The sequence below is a fragment of the Podarcis pityusensis genome (genome assembly GCF_964106645.2).
Source record: "Podarcis pityusensis genome assembly, chromosome: 6".
NCBI classification, from domain to species: Eukaryota; Metazoa; Chordata; class Lepidosauria; order Squamata; family Lacertidae; genus Podarcis; species Podarcis pityusensis.
In genome coordinates this window covers 86,462,876-86,483,868 of record NC_138030.1, presented here as the reverse complement: position 1 = coordinate 86,483,868, position 20,993 = coordinate 86,462,876, and the positions used below count along the sequence as shown (strand labels likewise).

The window sequence follows — 20,993 nt, the reverse complement described above, 5'->3', positions numbered from 1 at the left end:
GCTCCAGGAGGAAGTTAATCAGCCTATTAGGCTGGTAGGATCGTAGAATGCAACAAGTGATTGGCCTGCAGGAAAAGACCAATCAGGCTCCAGGAGGGAAGCAGAATCAGCCAATCAGACGGCACTCATTGTGTAAATATGTATATAAAAGCCTGAGGTTTGGGGGGCAATTCAATCACTGTTTTACAAGCTGCAATAAAGAGCATGAAATCACTACAGGACTCCAAGTATATTTCACACCCTAAAGGTCTGCCAATGTTTGTACAAGTACTAAAGTCTAGTAGAACAAATCCACACCATTAACCACCATGTCATTCTGCTTTTTCCAACCTGCTCAAAATTGCCGGTTGCTGCTGGAGGGGAAGAATGTGAAATGTCATGGTGTCAGGGTACAGCAAAGTTGTACCATGGGTGGTATTCAACACATTTAGGGGGCACATGGGAGGTAGAGAGAGGAAGAGCATTCCTTGTGCATATGGAACATTCACTAAGTGCTATGTTGGACACAAGCCAATAGGAGAGTATACACAAACATACCTTGAACAGAAAGAACGTAAAATTTCTGAGCTTTGCCTTCCACATTTGAAGCGATGCAGGAATAGTTCCCGTTATCCGAATGCTGAGACCTGGCAATTTGCAGCTTGCTGCCGCCTGACAAAATGTGCATTTCAAGGGATGCAGAGTTTTCTAAAAGCAGGGAAACAAGAAGAAATCAGACCGCAGAAGTTTCGGTTTGTTACAAACCGGATCATTCTCACCTCAAACTTGTAAGCCATTTCTAAAAAATAAACAACCAGCTTAATTAGGGAACGGGAACAAAAGGCCTATATGCCCCACTTGATTCACCCTGCTTTCCTTCCCTCCCAGCCCTCTTAATCTTGGCACAACAGGCCAGCGGGTGAGTCCCCAGTCTTGGAATGACAGGCTGGGGAGAGCCCCTACAGTCTATGGTCCTTTCACTAGACTTGGTGTAGGTGAGTCAACTGACTTTCAGACTCTGACACTTAACTGAACACTGCTGACTCAGGATCCCTGAGCCTAGGACTTGCCGAACAGAAGGTCAGCAGTTCGAATCGCCACAATGGGGTGAGCTCCCGTTGCTTTGTCCCTGTTCCTGCCAACCTAGCAGTTCGAAAGAACATCAAATTGCAAGTAGATAAATAGGTACCTGTAGTGGTTCTAGGGGTTGCTCGTGCGTAAGTCGGTGCAAACACCTGGCTGGGTTGCCTGAGTGAACCTTTTCTGTCCGGACAGCCACTCACCCGTGGCTGTCTCAATCGCTGGCAGAATCCGTCAGTGGGTGTTTCTTAAACTTCTTCCAGCAAAGAAGCTCTTTGACGCCTAGTCTCCTCCTACTCTCTCTGCGCGAAAGCCTTCTGCGCAAGGAGGGTGTAGGCAGCGGAGGACCCCTACTCTCCCCACTGGTCCCCGGCAAGGAGTCATGGGACCGCCTCGCCGCTTGCCCCATCTGCCCCCCTTCTCCACTGGTGCTACGCTGATTCTCTTCCCCAGAAGATGGGCTGCCTCTCCCAATCCCGGGACGCTCTCTGGAATCCCTCTGGATCTTGCTCTCTCCCTCCGGCACTGATGGCAGTTCCCTGACAGTACCGCTCCGGCGGGAAGGTAAACGGCATTTCCGTGCGCTGCTCTGGTTCACCAGAAGCAGCTTAGTCATGCTCGCCACATGATCCGGAAGCTGTACGCCGGCTCCCTCAGCCAATAAAGCGAGATGAGCGCCGCAACCCCAGAGTCGGCCACGACTGGACCTAATGGTCAGGGGTCCCTTTACCTTTTAATTCGTTCTTTGCTCTCTTTGCCATGTCACAAAATGGCACCCATTTCCACCATTTGAGAAATCCGGCTTTTGAACAAGTTCTGATTACTTGCAATAGTGATTACTTTAAAACAGAAGAGGAGGAGTTTCATACTACGAGAAAAACCATAAAACCTAGAGGCTAGAGCAGTGAAAGACACCCCCCCCCCAATTGCCTGTCTTCCTGTCTCTTTTGCTGACTGTAGCTCAGTAAGAAACAATGTCATCTCTGAAAGTCATATTCAAGAACCATGAGGGTCACCTCCACTGTAGCCAAACACAACCCGCTTTACTTTCCATTTCACATCTTGTCTGACCATTTAAAATGACTAATGGCTATGGAAGCTGCAGAACGTATTACCGAGGGGCTTCCCGTCCTTAAGCCACGTTATCGTTGGTGGAGGAATTCCAGTAGCGTCACACGAAAAGGTCACAGGGTTACTGATGGTTTCATTGATCCACTCCAGGTCAGGGCCTTCAATGCTGGGGGGCACTGTGAATCAGAACAGTGGTAAGACACATGCACATAATAACCCAAAAGGCTCATCTGGGAGAAGGAGATGCTCTGACTGGAGACCCCACACTCTGCCCCCTTTTCTCTCTCCAGCCAGCCACAGCTTCCTGTTATGCAATCATCATAAGCACAAACATAATTAAGGAGCACGCCATGCACAGCAAAGTAGGTCAATTAACTATATGGGTCAGTCTCTTGGTTAGGTCTGCTGACCTTTACCTGGTGGCCGGCATTGCGTGGCGAGTTCCCGCCTCCCCCCTCCAAAACAAAGACACGAGACACAAGAATTCGAGTTAATGGGTCAAATTTGGCAACAACTTTATTGATTACAGGAATTGAGCGGTATTGGCTTAGGCATTGGTCCTAACAACTAACCGGCTTCAGCCTGCCTGCTTGAAGGCCGGTGAGGGTTAACCACCCGTAGGGGGAGTCCTGCTAAGGCACGTCAATAAGGACCTCCCCCCGGGGTCACCACGCGGTGACGTGCCGTGGGCCCACACCTCCATAAGCTTATGACAAGGCCACGCCCCCCGAATCCTTTACCGGACTACCCTTTGATTTGGGGGAAGGTGATGGCGCTACCTCCCCTCCCACTTCATCTACATAACAATAAAACAGACCAGGTCAGCTGTGGCGCGGGAAAGAGGGAGACCCTTGGCTGCGACAGCCTCAAATAGCCAAGGCCATGCCCCCCGAGCCAGCCGATTAGCTGGCTCAGGATATGATGCATCCGAGGATTCCCTGGTATCGCGGGGGCTGAAGCCGAGCCTCAACAGTTTTCTGGCGTAGGGTGGAGAGGTACGCTGTCTTCCCCACTACGTCACAGCCGGCCGCGTCATCTGTGCTGGGGGACGGCCCCAGCCAATCAGCTGGCAGGGTGGATGTGGCCACGGGCGATTTAATCGCTGCACGGCCGGCCAGCCCCCTCTTCCTAGCCTCTTCGTTGGATCGCCCAAACCACCCGCCCTCTTTTCACGCTTTGCTCTGATATGGCCTTGCTATGGCAATTGTCGGTCGCCATGTTGTTGGGGCCGGGTAGGAATTTTTCTACTTGGCACTGGCCATTTGGTTTTCGCCTACCTAGTATCAATCGTCACAACTTTTGTGAGCTTAGGCATTGGGTAAGCCTTTGTTTGGTTGGAGGGGAGGTTGTTGCCTTCGCCAGCCCCTCCCCAGGAAGAGTATCCTGTTAAAGGGATCCAGGGTGTGAATTCTGTCAAAAGCCTGGACGTGGGCTAGGGCCATGTCACAGCCCCTATAGTATATAAACCTGTGACTGGAAACACCCTGTATCAGTCTTTAACATCAGAAGGAATATTTAGACCATGGGAGTTTGTTTAAAATCTAAAACAGCTTATCTTGTATTCCTTTCTTTGAATTTGTGCCATTTAGGTTTTTTAAACCTTTTTGTAAAGGCAATACTAAAATTTACACAGCTGAGCCCTCAGCTCTTTATTACTGTGCTTGGCTTTCTTCAAGTTGGGCTGTGTCTAAAACTTGCCATTTAGGTTTTCAAACCTTTTTTGTAAACTCAGTTTTAGAAACTGTACCTTTGAGTCCTTAATCCTTCATTATTGCGCTTTGCTTCACTTAGGTCGAGCTAGGATTATAATACTTCAGAATTTTTGGGAGTTTTACCCCCTTTCTTTGAATTTGGTCTTTTAAAGTTTATGATTTCTCTATTTCCTTCTGAGGAAACTGAATAGTTCAGTGAAACGAGGTTTGTAGCCGGCATCCAGTTAAGGCTTTGTTCAATTCTAGGTTTTTCTAGTTTTTACTTTAAACTTTTTGATTTTTATTATTTAGTTTATTTCTATAAGATAATATTTCTAGTCGATTACTTTTTGTTTCAGGGATTTTCACGGTATTTCATTTGTTTTGTGTACTATCTGATGTAAGTCATAGGGCGCCCCCTATCAGTGGTTTACCCTTCTGTGGACTCCCTGCAGACGGGCAGGAGTCAAGTTATAGCCTGACTTCACCCCAATGCCTAAACCAAACCACTCACATCTGTAACCAATAACGTTGTGGCCTATTTGAACCCATAAACCAAAATACTCTGTGTCAGTGTGTTTTATTGTTCCCCTGGGAACTTTGGGGCTTGGGTGCCTTGGCACGCAAGTCTCTAAAGTAGGGGTCAGCAAACTTTTTTTGCAGGGGGTCGGTCCACTGTCCCTCAGACCTTGTGGGGGGCCAGACTATATTTAGGGGGGAATCCCCCCACGACTCTCCCCCCCCTTCTCCACAGCAGTGGACAAGCCATGGTGGCTGCTTACCTGTGCCTTGCGAGCAGCAGGGGCTGGCGGCTGAGAGGGACAATGAGCAGCGCAAAAGGGCTGGCTCCAGAGAGGGGCTGCTTAAAATGGTGCCCCCTTCCTCCTCTAGGCAGGGCAGGGAGAAGCCAGGAGGAGGGAGGGAGGAGGCGCCACCGTGGTGTGAGTGAGGGAGAGGGGGGAAATTGGCGCAGGCCAAACGATCAGAATCCCCACACCGATCCATGAGGCAATTCCCAGACTGTCCATGGGCCGGATCCGGCACCCGGGCCTTAGTTTGCCAACCCATGCGCTAAAGGTTAACACAGCATAAGCTTACCATGAACGTTAAGATGGAAATTTTTATCATCTCGTCCCGCAATATTTATGGCTTTACATACATACTGTCCTGTATCAGACACCTGAGAATACAAGAAGGAAAAGAATATGCAAACCACTTTTCTAATTAACAGCTTCAATTTTTTGGAAAAAAAGCACCCATCTTGCTAACAGGGTACTGTAATAACAACCACCATAGTGGATACTCAGTGCTCATGCATCATCTTTGGGGGGGGGGTGCGGGGAATACAGTCTTGTAACATGGGCCATTCAAAAACACATACCATGATCTCATCCTAAGCCTACTATCTCAGGCACCATGAGAGAACAGTTTGTATTTTAATTCTGAACTCACATTTTCTACGTTTCTGAAATTATACCAGGGCACACACTAAAGCTTTTCTACCATTACCCTAATTATATTCCCGCTCTATTTCAAAAAATTTTAGTTGGTCCTAATAAATATATTCTCCTGCAGATTTTTTAAAAAAATTATCGTTCTGATGGGCTGATTCGGTTGCAAACGTTTTATAAATAGACCAGTTCCCTTTAAAGCTTTATTTTCTCGTTTGTTTTTAAGGCAAAAAGGCTTCTTCTTTCAATCCATGTTCTTGTTTCTGAATAGGAAAGCAAACCGTTTGCAAAAATTGGCTGGTATACCAAGGTGAAATATGTGTAAAATGAGCTACTTACCTTTCCCCATGTATGTCCATGACTACTGATCTTGACAATTTATTCAAATATGCAACTGGCCATGCAAAAAAAATCAATACGGGCAGTAGGGAAGTGAATGAAACTTATCTTCTGTGGTCTGCCAATTAATGAGTATGTAAATGAGGCTCTGCTTATAACCCTCAAACTACAGAAATAAAACCTTTGATCTTCTCACTCACTTGTGAATTTTGTATTGCTTCTGAATCTCTCATTTTAAAAGAACCACCTTGCCTTTGGCAAGATGAAGACCTAATTCATGTTATAAAAAATGGGCTGCAAGTTTTTTTTAAAAGCAGAATAGCATACCTCAGCAGCTTTAATATGAAGCATCTGCCCATCAGCTACGATCCCCATGTTAGATGAGGCTGCAACCATCCGCCCGTTCTTGTACCAGCTGATGACAGGAGGTGGAACGGCATTGGATTCGCACTCTAATGTCACCGGAGTTCCCACTCGCACATTCACGATGGAAAGCGCTGCTCCGCTGTGGTCTTTTATGCTGGGAGGGACTTAGTGGGAGGGAATATAAGCAACGTTATTTCCTTGGCATTCACCAGAAGGAAGAATCGCTACCTTAAAGAGGAATAATAATCATAATCATAATTTATTCATACGCCGCCCATCTGGCTGGGTTTCCCCAGCCACCCTGGGCGGCTCCCAACAGAATATTAAAAATAGAATCAAACATTAAAACTTCCCTAAACAGGGCTGCCTTCAGATGTCTTCTAAAAGTCATATACAGTGGTACCTTGGTTTAAGAGCAGCTTAGTTTATGAACAACTTGGATTAAGAATGCTGCAAACTTGGAAGTAGGTGTTTTGGTTTGTGAATTTTGCCTTGGAAGCAGAACATGTTTCGCTTCCTGTTGAGTGTAAATTGAGTACCCCACTGCTATGAGAAAGCACGCCTTGGTTTAAGAATGGACTTCCAGAATGGATTAAGTTCGTAAACCAAGGTACCACTGTAGTTGTTTATTTCCTTGACATCTGATGGGAGGGCATTCCACAGGGCAGGTGCCACTACCGAGAAGGCCCTCTGATGAAAATGACGAAAATGCTAGCAAAAAATCTGAAGAAAGAAGAGATGGAAGAATTACAAGTAGACTCAGGAATCGCGATAGCTAAAAAAATAAAATATTTAGGAATTTGGATGACAACAAAAAATATAAACCTGTACAAGGACAACTATGAGGTGGTATGGAAAGAAATTAAGAAAGATATGGATATATGGAGCAGACTAAAATTGTCATTATTAGGCAGAATCTCTGTGATAAAAATGAATATACTACCTAGATTGTTATTTCTATTTCAAGCAATACCAGTGGTAAAAGGGATAAGACAATTTAAGGATTGGCAAAAAAATTTAGCGAAATTTGTCTGGCAGGGGAAAAGGCCAATGATAAAAATGAAGATACTAGTAGATAAGAAAGAGAGAGGAGGTTTTGATTTACCAGACCTGACTTTATATTATGAAGCTTCGTGCTTGGTATGGTTAAAAGATTGGCTGACTTTAGAAAACACTGACCTATTAGATCTAGAGGGCCACGACAATAGATACGGTTGGCATTCGTACCTATGGTACAACAAAGTAAAGGTACATAAAGGTTTTCTAAACCATGTGATTAGGAATTCTTTATATGAAGTATGGGATCGGAATAAAAACCTCCTGGAAAGAAAGACACCATGGTGGATATCACCAATTGAGGTGTTGACAACAAAAAAAGTAAACATGGAAGGGGAAAGAGTAACATATGAGGATATTACTAGGAAAACAGACCAAGGGATAAAGCTCAAACCATATGACCAAACTGAAAAGATGTTAACAGGGTGGCTACAATACCACCAGATCAGTGACTTATTAAAGGAAGATAAAAAGAGAAATGGGTTCGAAGATAAAAAATCAAAATTCCAAATCGAGTTAATAGACTGTAAAGATAAAATTTTATCAAGAATGTATAGTTTATTGCTAGAATGGTATACAAAAGACGAAGAAGTAAAGGAATCAATGATAAAATGGGCAATCGATATTGGGCATAACATTGAATTGGATGCGTGGAAAAGATTATGGAAGGAGGGTTCGAGATTCACAGGATGCATGGCTTTAAAGGAAAACTTGCTTAAAATGATGTATAGATGGCATTTGACGCCAGTAAAATTAGCTAAAATGTATAGGAAAAAAGAAAGAAAATGTTGGAAATGTAAAAAGGCAGATGGGGACTATTTCCATATGTGGTGGACCTGCAATAAGGTAAAAAAAATTTGGGAATCAATTTATAATGAACTCAAAAAAATATTTAGATATACTTTCCCCAAAAGACCGGAAGCATGTCTATTAGGCTTAATAGGAACAGAAATTAAAATGGAAGATCAAAATTTGTTCACGTATGCTACAGCTGCCGCGAGGACCCTTCTGGCCCAAAGATGGAAAGTACAAGACATACCAACTATTCAGGAGTGGCAGGCAAAGTTGACAGAATATGCAGAACTTGCCAAACTGTCAGGGAGGATCCAGGACCAGGGAGATCAAAGATACCAAAATAACTGGAGTAAATTTATTGAATATTTAGAGAAGAATTGTAAAGAGGTCAAGACACTAGCAGGATTGACATAATACCTCCAATGTATAACAGTACTAATATGAGAATGATGTGCGCGATGGAAACAGGATAAATATACCAGTTGTGGGGAGGGAGGGGGTCGCGACTCGGCAGACTCAAAGGGAATGTATGGTGTTATTACAATTTGTTGGAAAAGAATATGTAAGGAAAACAATAAAAATTCACTTGGGGAAAAAAAGAGAAGGCCCTCTGCCTGGTTCCCTGTAACCTCACTTCTCACAGGAGGGAACCGCCAGAAGGCCCTCAGAGCTGGACCTCAAGTGTCTGGGTTGAATGATGGGGGTGGAGATGCTTCTTCAGGTATACTGGACCGAGGCTGCTTAGGCCTTAAAGGTCAGCACCAACACTTTGAATCGTGCCCGGAAACGTACTCAGAATGATTAGACATTAACATTTTACCCACTTTCAATATTATTTCATTTTAAAGCTGCAGAAACACACCATAAACGGTAAGGAAGCTCTTTCTCCTGCTTTCTCCAGCGCTGTTTCTGGCTATGCAGACATATTCTCCACCGTCGGACAGACGGGCCCTAGGAATCTGCAGTGTGCGGCCCCCTGAAATGAAGAAGAAGAGAAGAAGAGTTTGGATTTAATATCCCGCTTTATCACTACCCGAAGGAGTCTCAAAGCGGCTAACATTCTCCTTTCCCTTCTTCCCCCACAACGAAGACTCTGTGAGATGAGTGGGGCTGAGAGACTTCAGAGAAGTGTGACTGGCCCAAGGTCACCCAGCAGCTGCATGTGGAGGAGCAGAGACGCGAACCCGGTTCACCAGATTACGAGTCTACTGCTCTTAACCACTACACCACACTGGCTCTGTCAAAGTTGGCAGAGCTGTTCAGACGGGTTATCAGATCACCACTGCTTGAACAGAATTTTACAAAAGTTTCATGTTGAAATGCAACAGGGGCAAAAGAGAGAGGGGGGTATGTTTTTAAAAGAGGGGTGGAGAGAGATTCATGACAGAAGCCATTGCTGCGCATGTGATACACACTGATCTTAGTGTGTTTTTTTAGTTCACAGGCTTTGACCACCACCCAATGAACCAGACAAACAGCCCTTATCCTATTCCCTGACAGTGGCCAGGCCACACTGTGCCTGAACTACCACTCAGCCACACACGTGTGGGCTTGCAAAGACCACATCCGTACATTCCTGCACCCCAGGCCTCTTCTCTCCCGCTCCTTCCATGCCCACCGAAAGCTCCAGGCCCTGCCCTCTGGCAGCAGCGAAAGGGTGGGAAGGCAGTGTGTGTTTGAGACAGCCTGGCAACTGTGTCATGGGCACCTCCGATGCCTCGCCCTGTTGTGGGCATTGCAAGATTTGAAGGGGGGCACCAGTCATAGCTGTCAACTTACAGATTTGAAAATAAGGGACCAGCAGCCTTGAAAATAAGGGACCAGCAGCCAAAATAAAGGATTTCGTATGTTCAACTTCTGAGCCCCTCCGAGCCAAAGGCAGAAAGCCCAGCCAGCAGCCAAACAAAGCCTCAAGCGGTGGTTCCCACAGCGCAGCAACCCGGCAAAGGAGATGCAGCAAGGAAAACCACTGTCCCCTCTCCACTGGGAAGCGCTGAGCAAAGGTGATTCCCCAGGCAACACGGCCAATTTGATCGGCACAAGGCATGCAAGCTCCACCCCCCAGTCGTTCTTAGACTCCTTATTGGGTGAGCAACGCAGCCAAGCAACACAGTTGGAGCTTCCCTCCTCCCTGGCCGGCAGGGAGGGAGGGAGAGGAGCTGCTTCCTTTGAAACCTGGGAAATTTACGGGACATCATCAATAAGGGACAGCAGCAGGACACGGTGCTGGGATAAGGGAGTTTCCCGCCAAATAAGGGACGGTTGACAGCTATGGCACCAGTACTGCGTACAGGCACGCACTTCCAGAAAAAAAACACTGTAACAGTGAAGAATGTCAAGATTTCCAATAATAAGTGAGAAAAACAACCCTAAAAATTGTCACATGGCCACCAGCGACTTCCTTGTTGTGTTACTGGGATAGAGGGCAGACTCTGTTCTAATAAAAGAACCAGGTAACAAGAAAGCAACGTTAACTCATCGGCTCTTCCAAATAATTATAAAACTTCTTTCCAGTTCCTTGAAAGGTTTTATGTATCTGTGCTTTTCTTCAAATGATATCATTTTACATACACATGTTATGCCAAATGTATTATTGGCACTGCAGGGACCGATGAAGAAAAACACAGTGAACATAAATTTGGCCTATCAACTTTCCTTGTCAGTTTTGACAAGGTCCTGGGAAAAGAAGTGGAATCACTTGATGGGGGGAAATATCCACCAAAGCAGAGTTTGCTCACCTGGCACTATAAGAGCGTTTGTGTTCAAGCTGATGGGTTTTCCATTCTTGAGCCAACTGAGATCAGGAGGTGGGAAGCCAGTGACCTCACAGGTCAAGGAGATGAAGTTATTCACCACAACAGTCAAATTTTCAGGATTCGTGCCAACAATACTCGGAGGAACTGTCAAAAGATACACAAGCCCAAATTTTATACACTTGCCAGGAAAACCACACTAACTTTCACTAAGCGACTGGAAAGTAAAATATTGACAGGGTCTTTCCTACCAAAATGCTGGAAACCATCTTATGCAGGAGGAAAGCCCAGAAATGTGTTCCTTTGTTTGCTTGTTTACCAAGGGAAATATGTCCAGTGCCGGCCCACCCATGAGGCAAGGTGGGGCAACTGCCTCAGGCGGCAGAATCCACAAGGGTGGCAGATTCCCATTTAGATCTTTATTCCCCATTGTTTCTGACACAGATTTTCATTCACCCCTTCTTATGTGGTGGGGAGGTGGGTGCCATTTTGTGGTTCGCCTCAGGTGCCAAAATGTCTTGGGCCAGCCGTGACTATGCCCACACACTCACATCTGCAACACCAGAAGTGGCTGCAGCGGTGAGCAGCTTTTGTGGCCACTCAGGGAATTAGGAGGCCTAGCAAGAATTAGGACAGTGAAAGCACGAAGAAGAACAGAGCATGAGCCAGAGCTTCCAACAGATGGGGTTTTTTTTTTTTTTTGCTATTTTGTACACGGAGAAAAAACATACTTTGGTACTGACTGAGAGCAGAGAGCAAAATAAAGAGTCAAAGAGAAAGCCAGGGGCAGTAAGCTTGTCAATGGATATGGATCAAAGAGTGGAAGGTTTGAGAGCAAAGTTAAAGAGTTCAGTCTTTGACATGTTGAATTTGAGATGGTGATGAGACAACCAAATGGATAAATCAGGCAGACAAGCAGAAATGTGGAACTGGACGGAGGGGGAAAGAGCTTGGGTAGAGAGATATAGCTGCATATCATCAAAATATATTAGGTACTGAAAGGAATGGGAACTGATGAGGTTACATAAGGTAACCAAGAGGAGGTGTAGACAGAAAATATAAGGAAATCAACAACCAAACCCACAGAGCCTTGGAAATCCACTGCAATTTTCTGAACACAGCATGTATTCTGCTTTAAGTCTCAAGCAATGTTGCCTTGCTTTATCCCTCATTTAATATTAGGAAAGTAGCCATTGTTTTTAAAAGCAGGAAGAAATGGCAGGAAATGCTTCACATCTTGGCGCTGAAGGGAAATAACTCATGCTAGTGAAGGACTATGTTTTTTGCATCAGAAAACAGCACAAACTGGGTGGCCCTTCTCATAAAGATCCCCAGCACTGTTTTTCAAGGGAAGTCGCAGCCAAGGATTAATTTCCTACATAGGTTTTTAAGAGAAAGATGGAGCTAAACTAAATGGATCGCTTCATTTGAAATGATACACAGGCCTTTTAAAAAACAACAACATGGAGTTCACAGTTGACAAGAAACATTAAGGGCAAACCAGATACTGTGTTAAATGAATAAATTTACTTCACCTTCCCCTTCTCCTCCTCCTGTGCAGTCATGAGGAGAAGCTGGGAAGCTTTTGCTTCCGTTTCTAATAAACCGAAGCTTGTTATGTTGTCCAAACCCAACAAAGTTCAACTATGGCTTGCGTGAAACAACTCAAATTCTGTGGTCTATGAAGTTGGCTAATTGTCCATGGAGGCTCAGGTCAATTCTATGTCCAGGGCAGCAGTCTACCAGCGCCATCTAGTACACTAGCCTGCCCGCAGACTGTCTTGCCAGAGTGGTGCATGCTCTGGTTATCTCCTGCTTGGACTACTGCAATGCGCTCTACGTGGGGCTACCTTTGAAGGTGACCCGGAAACTACAATTAATCCAGAATGCGGCAGCTAGACTGGTGACTGGGAGTGGCCGCCAAGACCACATAACACCAGTCCTGTTACATTGGTTTCCAGTATGTTTCCAAACACAATTCAAAGTGTTGGTGCTGACCTTTAAAGCCCTAAACGGCTTTGGCCCAGTATACCTGAAGGAGTGTCTCCACCCCCATCGTTCAGCCCAGACACTGAGGTCCAGCTCCGAGGGCCTTCTGGCGGTTCCCTCCCTGTGAGAAGTGAGGTTTCAGGGAACCAGGCAGAGGGCCTTCTCGGTAGTGGCGCCCACCCTGTGGAACACCCTCCCATCAGATGTCAAGGAAATAGAGAACTATCTGACTTCTAGAAGACATCTGAAGGCAGCCCTGTTTAGGGAAGTTTTGATGTTTGATGTTTTATTATGTTTTTAATATTCTGTTGGGAGCTGCCCAGAGTGGCTGGGGAAACTCAGCTAGATGGGCAGCGTATGTATGTATGTATAAATAAATATTATTTCAAACAAACCACAGTTAATCTAGATTAATCACAGTTTAGGATTTAGGCACAACACTAAACTGTGGTAAATTGAAATAGAAAGTGAGTTTTTCCAAACTTTTCCTGTGAGCCATACTGCTAGAGCAGAGCAGGGAGAGGAATATGCACACCCGAGGCTTTCCCACCACAATAAAACCATAGTTTATCACGACATCCAAACACAGTCAATAAAACATAGGAACAGAATTTTTTTGCAACTGTTCTTTATATGAATATAATCAGCCAGCATCTTAGAAAATAGCTATCTTACCATGAACGTTAAGATTAAAATATTTTTTGGCACTTCCTGCAGTGTTCTCCACAGTACAGACATACCTGCCCGTGTCTGTTATTTGGGAACTGAGGATCTAGAGGGAGAAGATAAAGACATTGAAACAAGACATTTATTCTAAATTAATAATGTCTAGTCAAATATCTATGTTGGCTCATGCAACCCAGCTAAATGATCAGTATTGGTTATAGCTATTACTACTATGCCTAGTAACTTTATCCTCATCAAATGGTCATTTGCCCGCTGTGGTAAGTTGTCACCACTTAGTAAGCTGCGTTTGTAGATGCTATATTCCAGGTATATTCTAGGATGCACAGGCTTATTAAAATGTACACAGACAGAAGGAGGAGCTATGAAAGAAGGATGAATATAATTCAGAGGCTATTTGCTGAGGGAAATCATACCATCTCTGAAAAGATGTAATAGCACTGAGTTAAGTACGGTGAAAGGCAACAGGAACTGCCCATAGGAATCAAACACCATTTATATAAGGAGTGCCTAAGAATATTAAGGAATTCTATCTTACGGTAGGGTAGGCCTACTCAGGAGTTGCTATCCATAAACGGAAATCCAAGAATCACTACTTGAAAAAGGAAGGTGCTCTATACAAAGCAAATTGCTTCTGAAGCTGGATCTGGTCCACTGGCTACCATTTGGTCATTCCTCTTTTAACTGAAGTGTCTCCACTTACCTGAAGTGTTCTTCCATTGGCTAAGAATTTGTGTTGCGAGTCTTCAACCAAGAGCTGCCCATCTTTCTGCCAGGTTATGCTTGGATTAGGGCTGCCATTGGCCACACATTCCATCACCGCCATGTTGCTTATCAGCACAGTGACCTCTTCAGGCATGTCCCCATTGGCTCCATTAATGGATGGTGGCACTAGAATCGATGGAAAATGTCAAGGAGGAACCGTTTTCTTCATGAAATTTCTAACCATTTATTTATTTATTTATTTATTTATTTGCGGCTATTAGCCCATAAAGTATGTACAAACATAAAAGCACAGAGGCATAAAGCCGGTATATTCGGCACCAGAAGGTGAAAACCAGAAGGTGAACACCATGATGCAGGGGTGGGTCATTGAGCAGAGCCAGGTAACAGCTTGGGGCCCGGATAGCTCCAAGGGACGGATCCCAGAAAAAGGAAAACTGAAGACGAGATCCGACATGCACTCTCTTCAAAACTGTCCGATTAGAATTTCTAACCATCATGTCAAGCGTCTCACATATTTGCACATTTGAATGCAGCCTGAGGAGAAGCCAATAATGGCAAACTATAGTGGGCAATCCAGACATATTACAGCCACGGCTTTGACATGTATAACCCACAGTGAGTTATAATGTAGCATTTGGACTGGAGCCATTTTAGCTCCGCTGAAGCCTGGCCAAAGTGGATTGAGAGTGAAATGGAATCTGGATTTCCAATTAATACCCCAAGATGCTGAATAGTCTTACTGTGCTTAAAGCCACCATTCATAAACACTGATCAGGACTAAAAAAAACTTAAATTAGTGTATTTTAGATTTAAATATATTGCAGGAAAAAACCGGCTGCATATTAAATAAAAGAATTCAGCAGAGGGGCACCTTTTCAGTGATTAATCTAACACATTTATCAGGGAAACACAGCAGCCCTAGGCCTTGCTGTTAATGAAGGCCTAATTAAAACACACACACACACCCCTACATGGAAAGGCACTGAAACACAACTCTTTTATTACTAGTAGATACAGAGAATGTTACGTGGTCTAGAACAGGAGGCATAGGTTTGCGTGTTTTAAAAATCCCTGTGAGGTTAGTAATGACTCCAAAGGCATAGGGCTTCATGAAAAAGCAAAATCAATTTTTAACCATTCTCTCATAAGCCAATCAGATATCCCAGTAGATGAACCAAATAGCAGCATGTTTGTGTCACAAATGTAGAAGCAAACAATGGAAAAATAAGCTCATCTAGAGTTTTTGCCTCAGCCATGGCACACTGGGATCTCACACCAGAGTCATTTCTGCAGACTGAGAGCTGGATCTGCACATTCGGAAGAACCGCAAGGCCCAGCCTTCCATTTCAGTTTCGTTCAGGCACATTTGGGGGTCTTACTGAAAGCCATGCTTGTCACTGAGAAAGTGATGACTGGTGCCCATTTCAACTGGTAGGATAGAAGACAGGGAGCCCAACAGTAGGTGGCGCAAGAGCCAAGTAATTATAGTTTTGTCCCCATTCTGCTGGGACTGAGGAGGAAGCTGACAGTCATCTGAAGGCAGACTGAGGTTATGGGGCAGTGTCCCCCATTCACTCTAATGGGCCAGCCTCTCCAACTTTGTAACTTTGCAGTTCGAATTGTTAGATTAACATGTGCTTCATTCTCTCTGGATGTTTACATGGAACTGCCTAGGATCGGGGGGGGGGGGCAGGGGCAGGGGGAATGATTATGCTGATGACTCAGGGCTTCCCAACCTTGAACAGGCTGCAGGCGTATTTGGAAATCTAAGATACTGTCGTAAGCACCACAAAATGCCTGTTTCACAAAAGAAAATCTTGTGATGCATTGACAAAGAAAAAAAAGCACACACGGTATTTAGAATGGCAATTTCACTGTACAATGTTAGTTTGCTAGGTTTTATGGTTTATTTGTTAACTGCCTTGGGAGATGCTTTTTTGCAACGGAGAGGTGGGATAGAGATAACTTCAACAATTTTGAGATATAAAAAAGGGTGGCGAATGAAGCTCTTGCTTGCCTAGGAGTTCTGTTTGCACAAATGGGATCCTCATAACAGAGAGTCCTGGTTGCGCTCGGGACCCAAGAGCTCACCTGACAGAGTTAAAATGGGGGGGGGGGGCAGGAAGTCCTGGCCATTCCCCTGGGATCATTCCAGGCTGTTTTAGCCAATAGCCAGTAGGTGGCGTGATCCCAGGGGCTTTAAAAGCAGCAGTATGATACAAGTGGGGCACTTGCATTTGCACGGCTGAACACCCACCCACCCTCCCTAGTTTTAGGTAGAGTCGCTTGGCCTTGGTTTGGTTTGGGTCGCCTGTTTTGGAACAGGAGCTGGGTAGGAATTTTTTCCATTTGGCAGATTGGCTTTTAGCCATTGGGTTTTCGCCTACCCCTTAGCAAATCGTCACAACTTGTAAGGTGGCGGTTAGGTATTGGCTCAGTTGGATTGTGGGGAGGGGAGGGGAGGCCATCACCTGCCCCTCCAGGAATTGGGTATTCCATTAAAGGAATCTGGGGGTCCTGGATCTCGTCTGAAGTCTACTTGAGGGGCTAGGGCCATGCCAGGACCACAGGAACCGTGGGGTGAGCTTAGGTTGGTCCTCGTCGACCTTGCTCCCTCGTTTGGTTTACCCCATTGAACGATCACCCTGAGAGGTGGAGTCAGTTATAGTGGGGAGTCAATGCCTAAGCCAATACCGCTCACGTGACTGTATTTCAATAAAGTTGTGCCCAAAATTTGGCCAAAAACTTAAACTAATATAAGTATCTGTGTGTATTTATTTTGGGGGTGGGTCTTGGGGCCTCGAGACGCAACAGACCTTTCAGTTACAAAGCCTGTTCCTTTTCTGCACTGACGCTCAGGATCCCTTACAGCTCTAAGACTCTTAAAAGTTTTTACCATGTCCCTTTCCCCACATTAAAAAGGCTAGAGGATGGCTAAAATTGAACAAAGTAAGGTGAGCTCACGAAGCACGCGGACATCATACTGGATGGAATCCTCCCCAGCCTCGTTTACAGCCACACACGTGTATCGTCCAGCATCTTCACTCTGCGCCCGTGGAATCTGCAGTACACGACCTCCTAGAAAGAACACAAAAATGAACTTTCCGGCATTCCAAACACAAATCTCTCCCAAGACCTGAATGAATGGATATACTTGTGCATCCCCTCCACCCACGGCCTATCCTAAAATAAAAGCATGCACCCAATTCCATTCGCAGAAGCAGGCATCTGATGCAGAGATAGCTGAAACTTCATCACGTCTTCCTCCAAAATTAACTTTTATTTACATTTTGGACCTAACTCATTTTGGGGGGTTTTAAAGAAAGATCACAATGCTTTGAAACCAAAGAAAACAATGAGAAAAAGTGTTTTCGTATAATGCATATTGCCGATATAAAAAGTACGTGAGAGCTGGCCAAACACACGCAAAAGTCTTACGGCAGACCCATGAAATGCTCAGACTCAGATTCTGCGATGTGTCTGGGGCAAGGAAGCTTCAAGGCTGTACAACAGCCACTCAAATCATCTCTATATGTTTGGACTAGGCATGCAGATGGTACAGGAAAAACACAAAAGTAAGGGAGGAACTGATCTCAAAGGTATTGCTCCCCCCCCAAAAAAAAAATTAGTAGAACATTTTAATACTAGCAAATTACTTTGAATGCCCTTCCCTGAATTAAACTCTCTACAAAAGACCCTATGTATTGCAATTCTTAGTTTTGTGGTTGCCAGTGTTCATGTGTATGAATTGGAAGCATATTATCTCTTATTAGCTCACACATAAATTTCTCTACTACAACTCAGAGTGGTGATGGCACAGGAAGCCATGAACACTGGGGTGGGGTAGCTAATTTAATTATTGTAACAAAAATAAATATGCAAGGTAAAAGTGAAAGTGCAGGGCATCTCAGCATCCTGCAGCATTCATAAAGGTAAAGGTAAAGGGACCCCTGACCATTAGGTCCAGTCGTGACTGACTCTGGGGTTGCGGCGCTCATCTCGCTTTATTGGCTGAGGGAGCCGGCATACAGCTTCCGGGTCATGTGGCCAGCAGGACTAAGCCGCTTCTGGTGAATCAGAGCAGCGCATGGAAACGCTGTTTACCTTCCCGCCGGAGTGGTACCTATTTATCTACTGGCACTTTGATGTGCTTTTGAACTACTAGGTTGGCAGGAGCAGGGACCGAGCAATGGGAGCTCACCCCATCACGGGGATTCAAACCGCTGACCTTCTGATTGGCAAGCCCAAGGCTCTGTGGTTAAACCCACAGCGCCACCCGCGTCCGCAGCATTCATAGGTTTACCCAAATGATTTCAAACAATAACCTTAACATAAAACGCCCTTGAAGAAATGCTTTTCTTAAGACAGTTGAGTGGACATTGGCTGGTTATCTTAATTCATAATTGCTAATCTGTTTAATACAGACCTGGCAGGATCAATACTTTATCACTGGAACTCAGAGGGTAACCGTCTTTATACCACGTGAGTACCGGAGGGGGAACAGCATTCGTCTCACAGTACAAAGAAAGAGGATTATTCATGATCACATCTTTCACTCCTCCTCCCTGGCCATCCAGCACGTCACCGTCTTCCCAGCTTCCAGGAGGTTTTTGGAAATTAGGGGGAACTGTGATAGATGACACGGGCAACAGGCAAGTAGAAAAGAACAATACATTTAATCTTTTATCTTTTATTCCCTTCCATTTTTGCTCCCAATATACCTAACTGCATGCTAGCCACCCATTTTGCTAATAAATAGTACAAGCAATTGCTCTTAACATATTTAAACAGAGGCATATTTGGGGGTTTTCTTATCACCCAAATAGATGGATAGGCAGGTGGAAATCAAGACCCTTTTTACCTTGGATGTTGACATCAAACTCCAGCTCATCCTCTCCAGCAATATTTGAGGCTATACAACTGTAACGGCCAGTGTCAGATATCTGAGCTGACCTGATTTGCAGAATGCGCCCACTGGCTTGGATTGTTATGTGGTCATCTGATGCAATAGGCTGTGATTTAATTATCAAGAAGCGTACATGAGAATTTCATAATTATTTTTAAATGCCCGTTAAGTGTTACATGCATAAAACGTGCCCATATTTTGTGACCCACAAAGACAAACCAGTGACGTGGTTTTTGCACTGGAACTGCAAAACCCAGCCTGCAAGGCTTTGCACTGGACTTAGAGAGCTCAAGATTCAAGTGGCTGGCTAGTGCCTAAGAATCACTATGGGGAAGGTAATTGAAAACATGTTGGGCTCAATTACTATGGGTAGAATTAAACATCACACAAAGGAGATCATTGCACATATATATGAACCAAGTGTCTGAAATAGTACGGGAGAGCAACCCTGAAGCCATTTTGACTCTCCCAATGACCTCAAATATTCCTCTGCAGTAAGGGAGGCAAATGGGGAAAGCCTTCCCATTGTCATTTTGCTTGCCAATCCTGTCTTAAGGGCGTATTTGTGTTTGAATAGCGTGAGTCTGTGACCTGGATTCAGCAACTGAAGTATTAACCATAACTAAAGAATGGCCAGGCTGCCCAGATAATGTAATCAGTGACCATCTTCAGGTATCCTGGCAGACAGGATTTCTGCTGAAGACTGTCTCCTTCTGCGATGTATGCATGATGTTTTGGGGATTGGTCTTGGGCTACAGGGTGGGCAATTTCAAAAGTCTATATAAGGGCTTGTTCAGGGTTCTCCTCCCTCCTGCGTGTGGTGAGTGGGGACCCTGTTGCAACAGTTTCTTGAATAAAGATCAGGCTTACTAGCCGCTTTGCTTCTCAATATACTCTGGTTGGCCTCTGTTATTTTCTCCTACTGATACGGAACACACCTAAGGACTCTATACGGGCTCTGAAATACCCCATGAGGGAAAGGGAGCGGTTTTTTCTTTTAACTGTTGCATGGGGGGGGGGGGAGAAGGGAGAGCCTTTGGTGGGGGTGCAGGGTCTGTACTGGGATGGGGGAGTCCACTGCACTAGTAGGACTTGTTGCACTGGCTTATGCTAATATAACATCTTACTTCAACCTGGCCCTCATTGGGTTGTATCCAACTAACTTCTACACATTCTATTGAATTCTACACATTCTATTGAAACTTCTACATTCTATTGAACTGAATGTATGAGTCATATCTATTGAAGTCAATGGGTCTACTCTGAGTAGCATTAACAACAACCTCATGCCTTTGTGCACCCAGGAACCTGTTCCCCATTTCCCCTCTGCCCAGTGTTTGATATTGGACCTTTCTGTTCTTGTGGTTCTGGGGAGGCAGAAAAAACAGGAGGTTAACCTAAAGACTTCGCATGCATTTGGGCTGCAAGTTGTGCAGTCCTGAAATAAGTCATGATCTAACAGTCCATTTTTCCTAGTATTTCCATCCCAGTGTTGAAGCTATTATTATTTCCAATTTGTTTACTTGCAAATTATTAAGAAGAGAGTCGTTTTAAAAGGGACCGTATGCTGGTCCCTTCTGCTTTGCCAACAGAAACAAGAATAATATTTCTATTAATATGCTTCCTCATACAGGGACTCTTAACTCTTGCCAAAAGACCAGCTCTGGAAAAACTTAGAGCATCCAGTTCTCAGTTGATTGGATTTACTCTTATGTCAGTACCTATAAAATTCTAGGAGCCAAGAGCAATAATCCACATGCCAGTGAAAGCAAAATATGGGACTGATTCTAAGCACAGAGTGCTAAAAAGGAAGACTAAGGAGGAGCACTATGGAATTGCAAAAAGACACAGCGCAGGAGGCATTTCCTCATATGCCATCCTGTGGTTCTGAGATGGCGTGGTATTCACAGCTTTCTGCATTCCATGGAAAGAAAAGAGAACTTCCCAGGGTGCTGAATTACCGTATTTTTCGCTCTATAAGATGCACCAGACGACAAGACACACCTAGTTTTTGGAGGAGGAAAACAAGAAAAAAAATATTCTGAATCTCAGAAGCCAGAACAGCAAGAGGGATCGCTACACAGTGAAAGCAGCAATCCCTCTTGCT

The 20,993-nt window shown here is 44.7% G+C and overlaps 1 protein-coding gene across 4 annotated transcripts in view; it reads right to left on the bottom strand.

Moving 5' to 3' along the window:
• Positions 1–20,993, bottom strand: part of HMCN1 (hemicentin 1) — a 293,517-nt gene that overhangs the window by 71,535 nt on the left and 200,989 nt on the right. For all 4 annotated transcript variants that reach the window (XR_013988112.1, XM_081011980.1, XM_081011981.1 and 1 more), the window contains 11 exons: positions 18,842–18,992; positions 18,407–18,607; positions 16,945–17,058; positions 13,958–14,145; positions 13,246–13,342; positions 10,567–10,728; positions 8,691–8,804; positions 5,939–6,141; positions 4,920–5,001; positions 2,175–2,306; positions 538–687 (listed from right to left, as the gene is read on the bottom strand). Coding sequence is in view for 3 of the 4 variants with exons in the window: in XM_081011980.1 (XP_080868106.1) it covers positions 538–687; positions 2,175–2,306; positions 4,920–5,001; positions 5,939–6,141; positions 8,691–8,804; positions 10,567–10,728; positions 13,246–13,342; positions 13,958–14,145; positions 16,945–17,058; positions 18,407–18,607; positions 18,842–18,992 (1,594 nt within the window). In the remaining variant the exon portion in view is untranslated. The remainder of the gene's footprint in view (positions 1–537; positions 688–2,174; positions 2,307–4,919; positions 5,002–5,938; positions 6,142–8,690; positions 8,805–10,566; positions 10,729–13,245; positions 13,343–13,957; positions 14,146–16,944; positions 17,059–18,406; positions 18,608–18,841; positions 18,993–20,993) is intronic.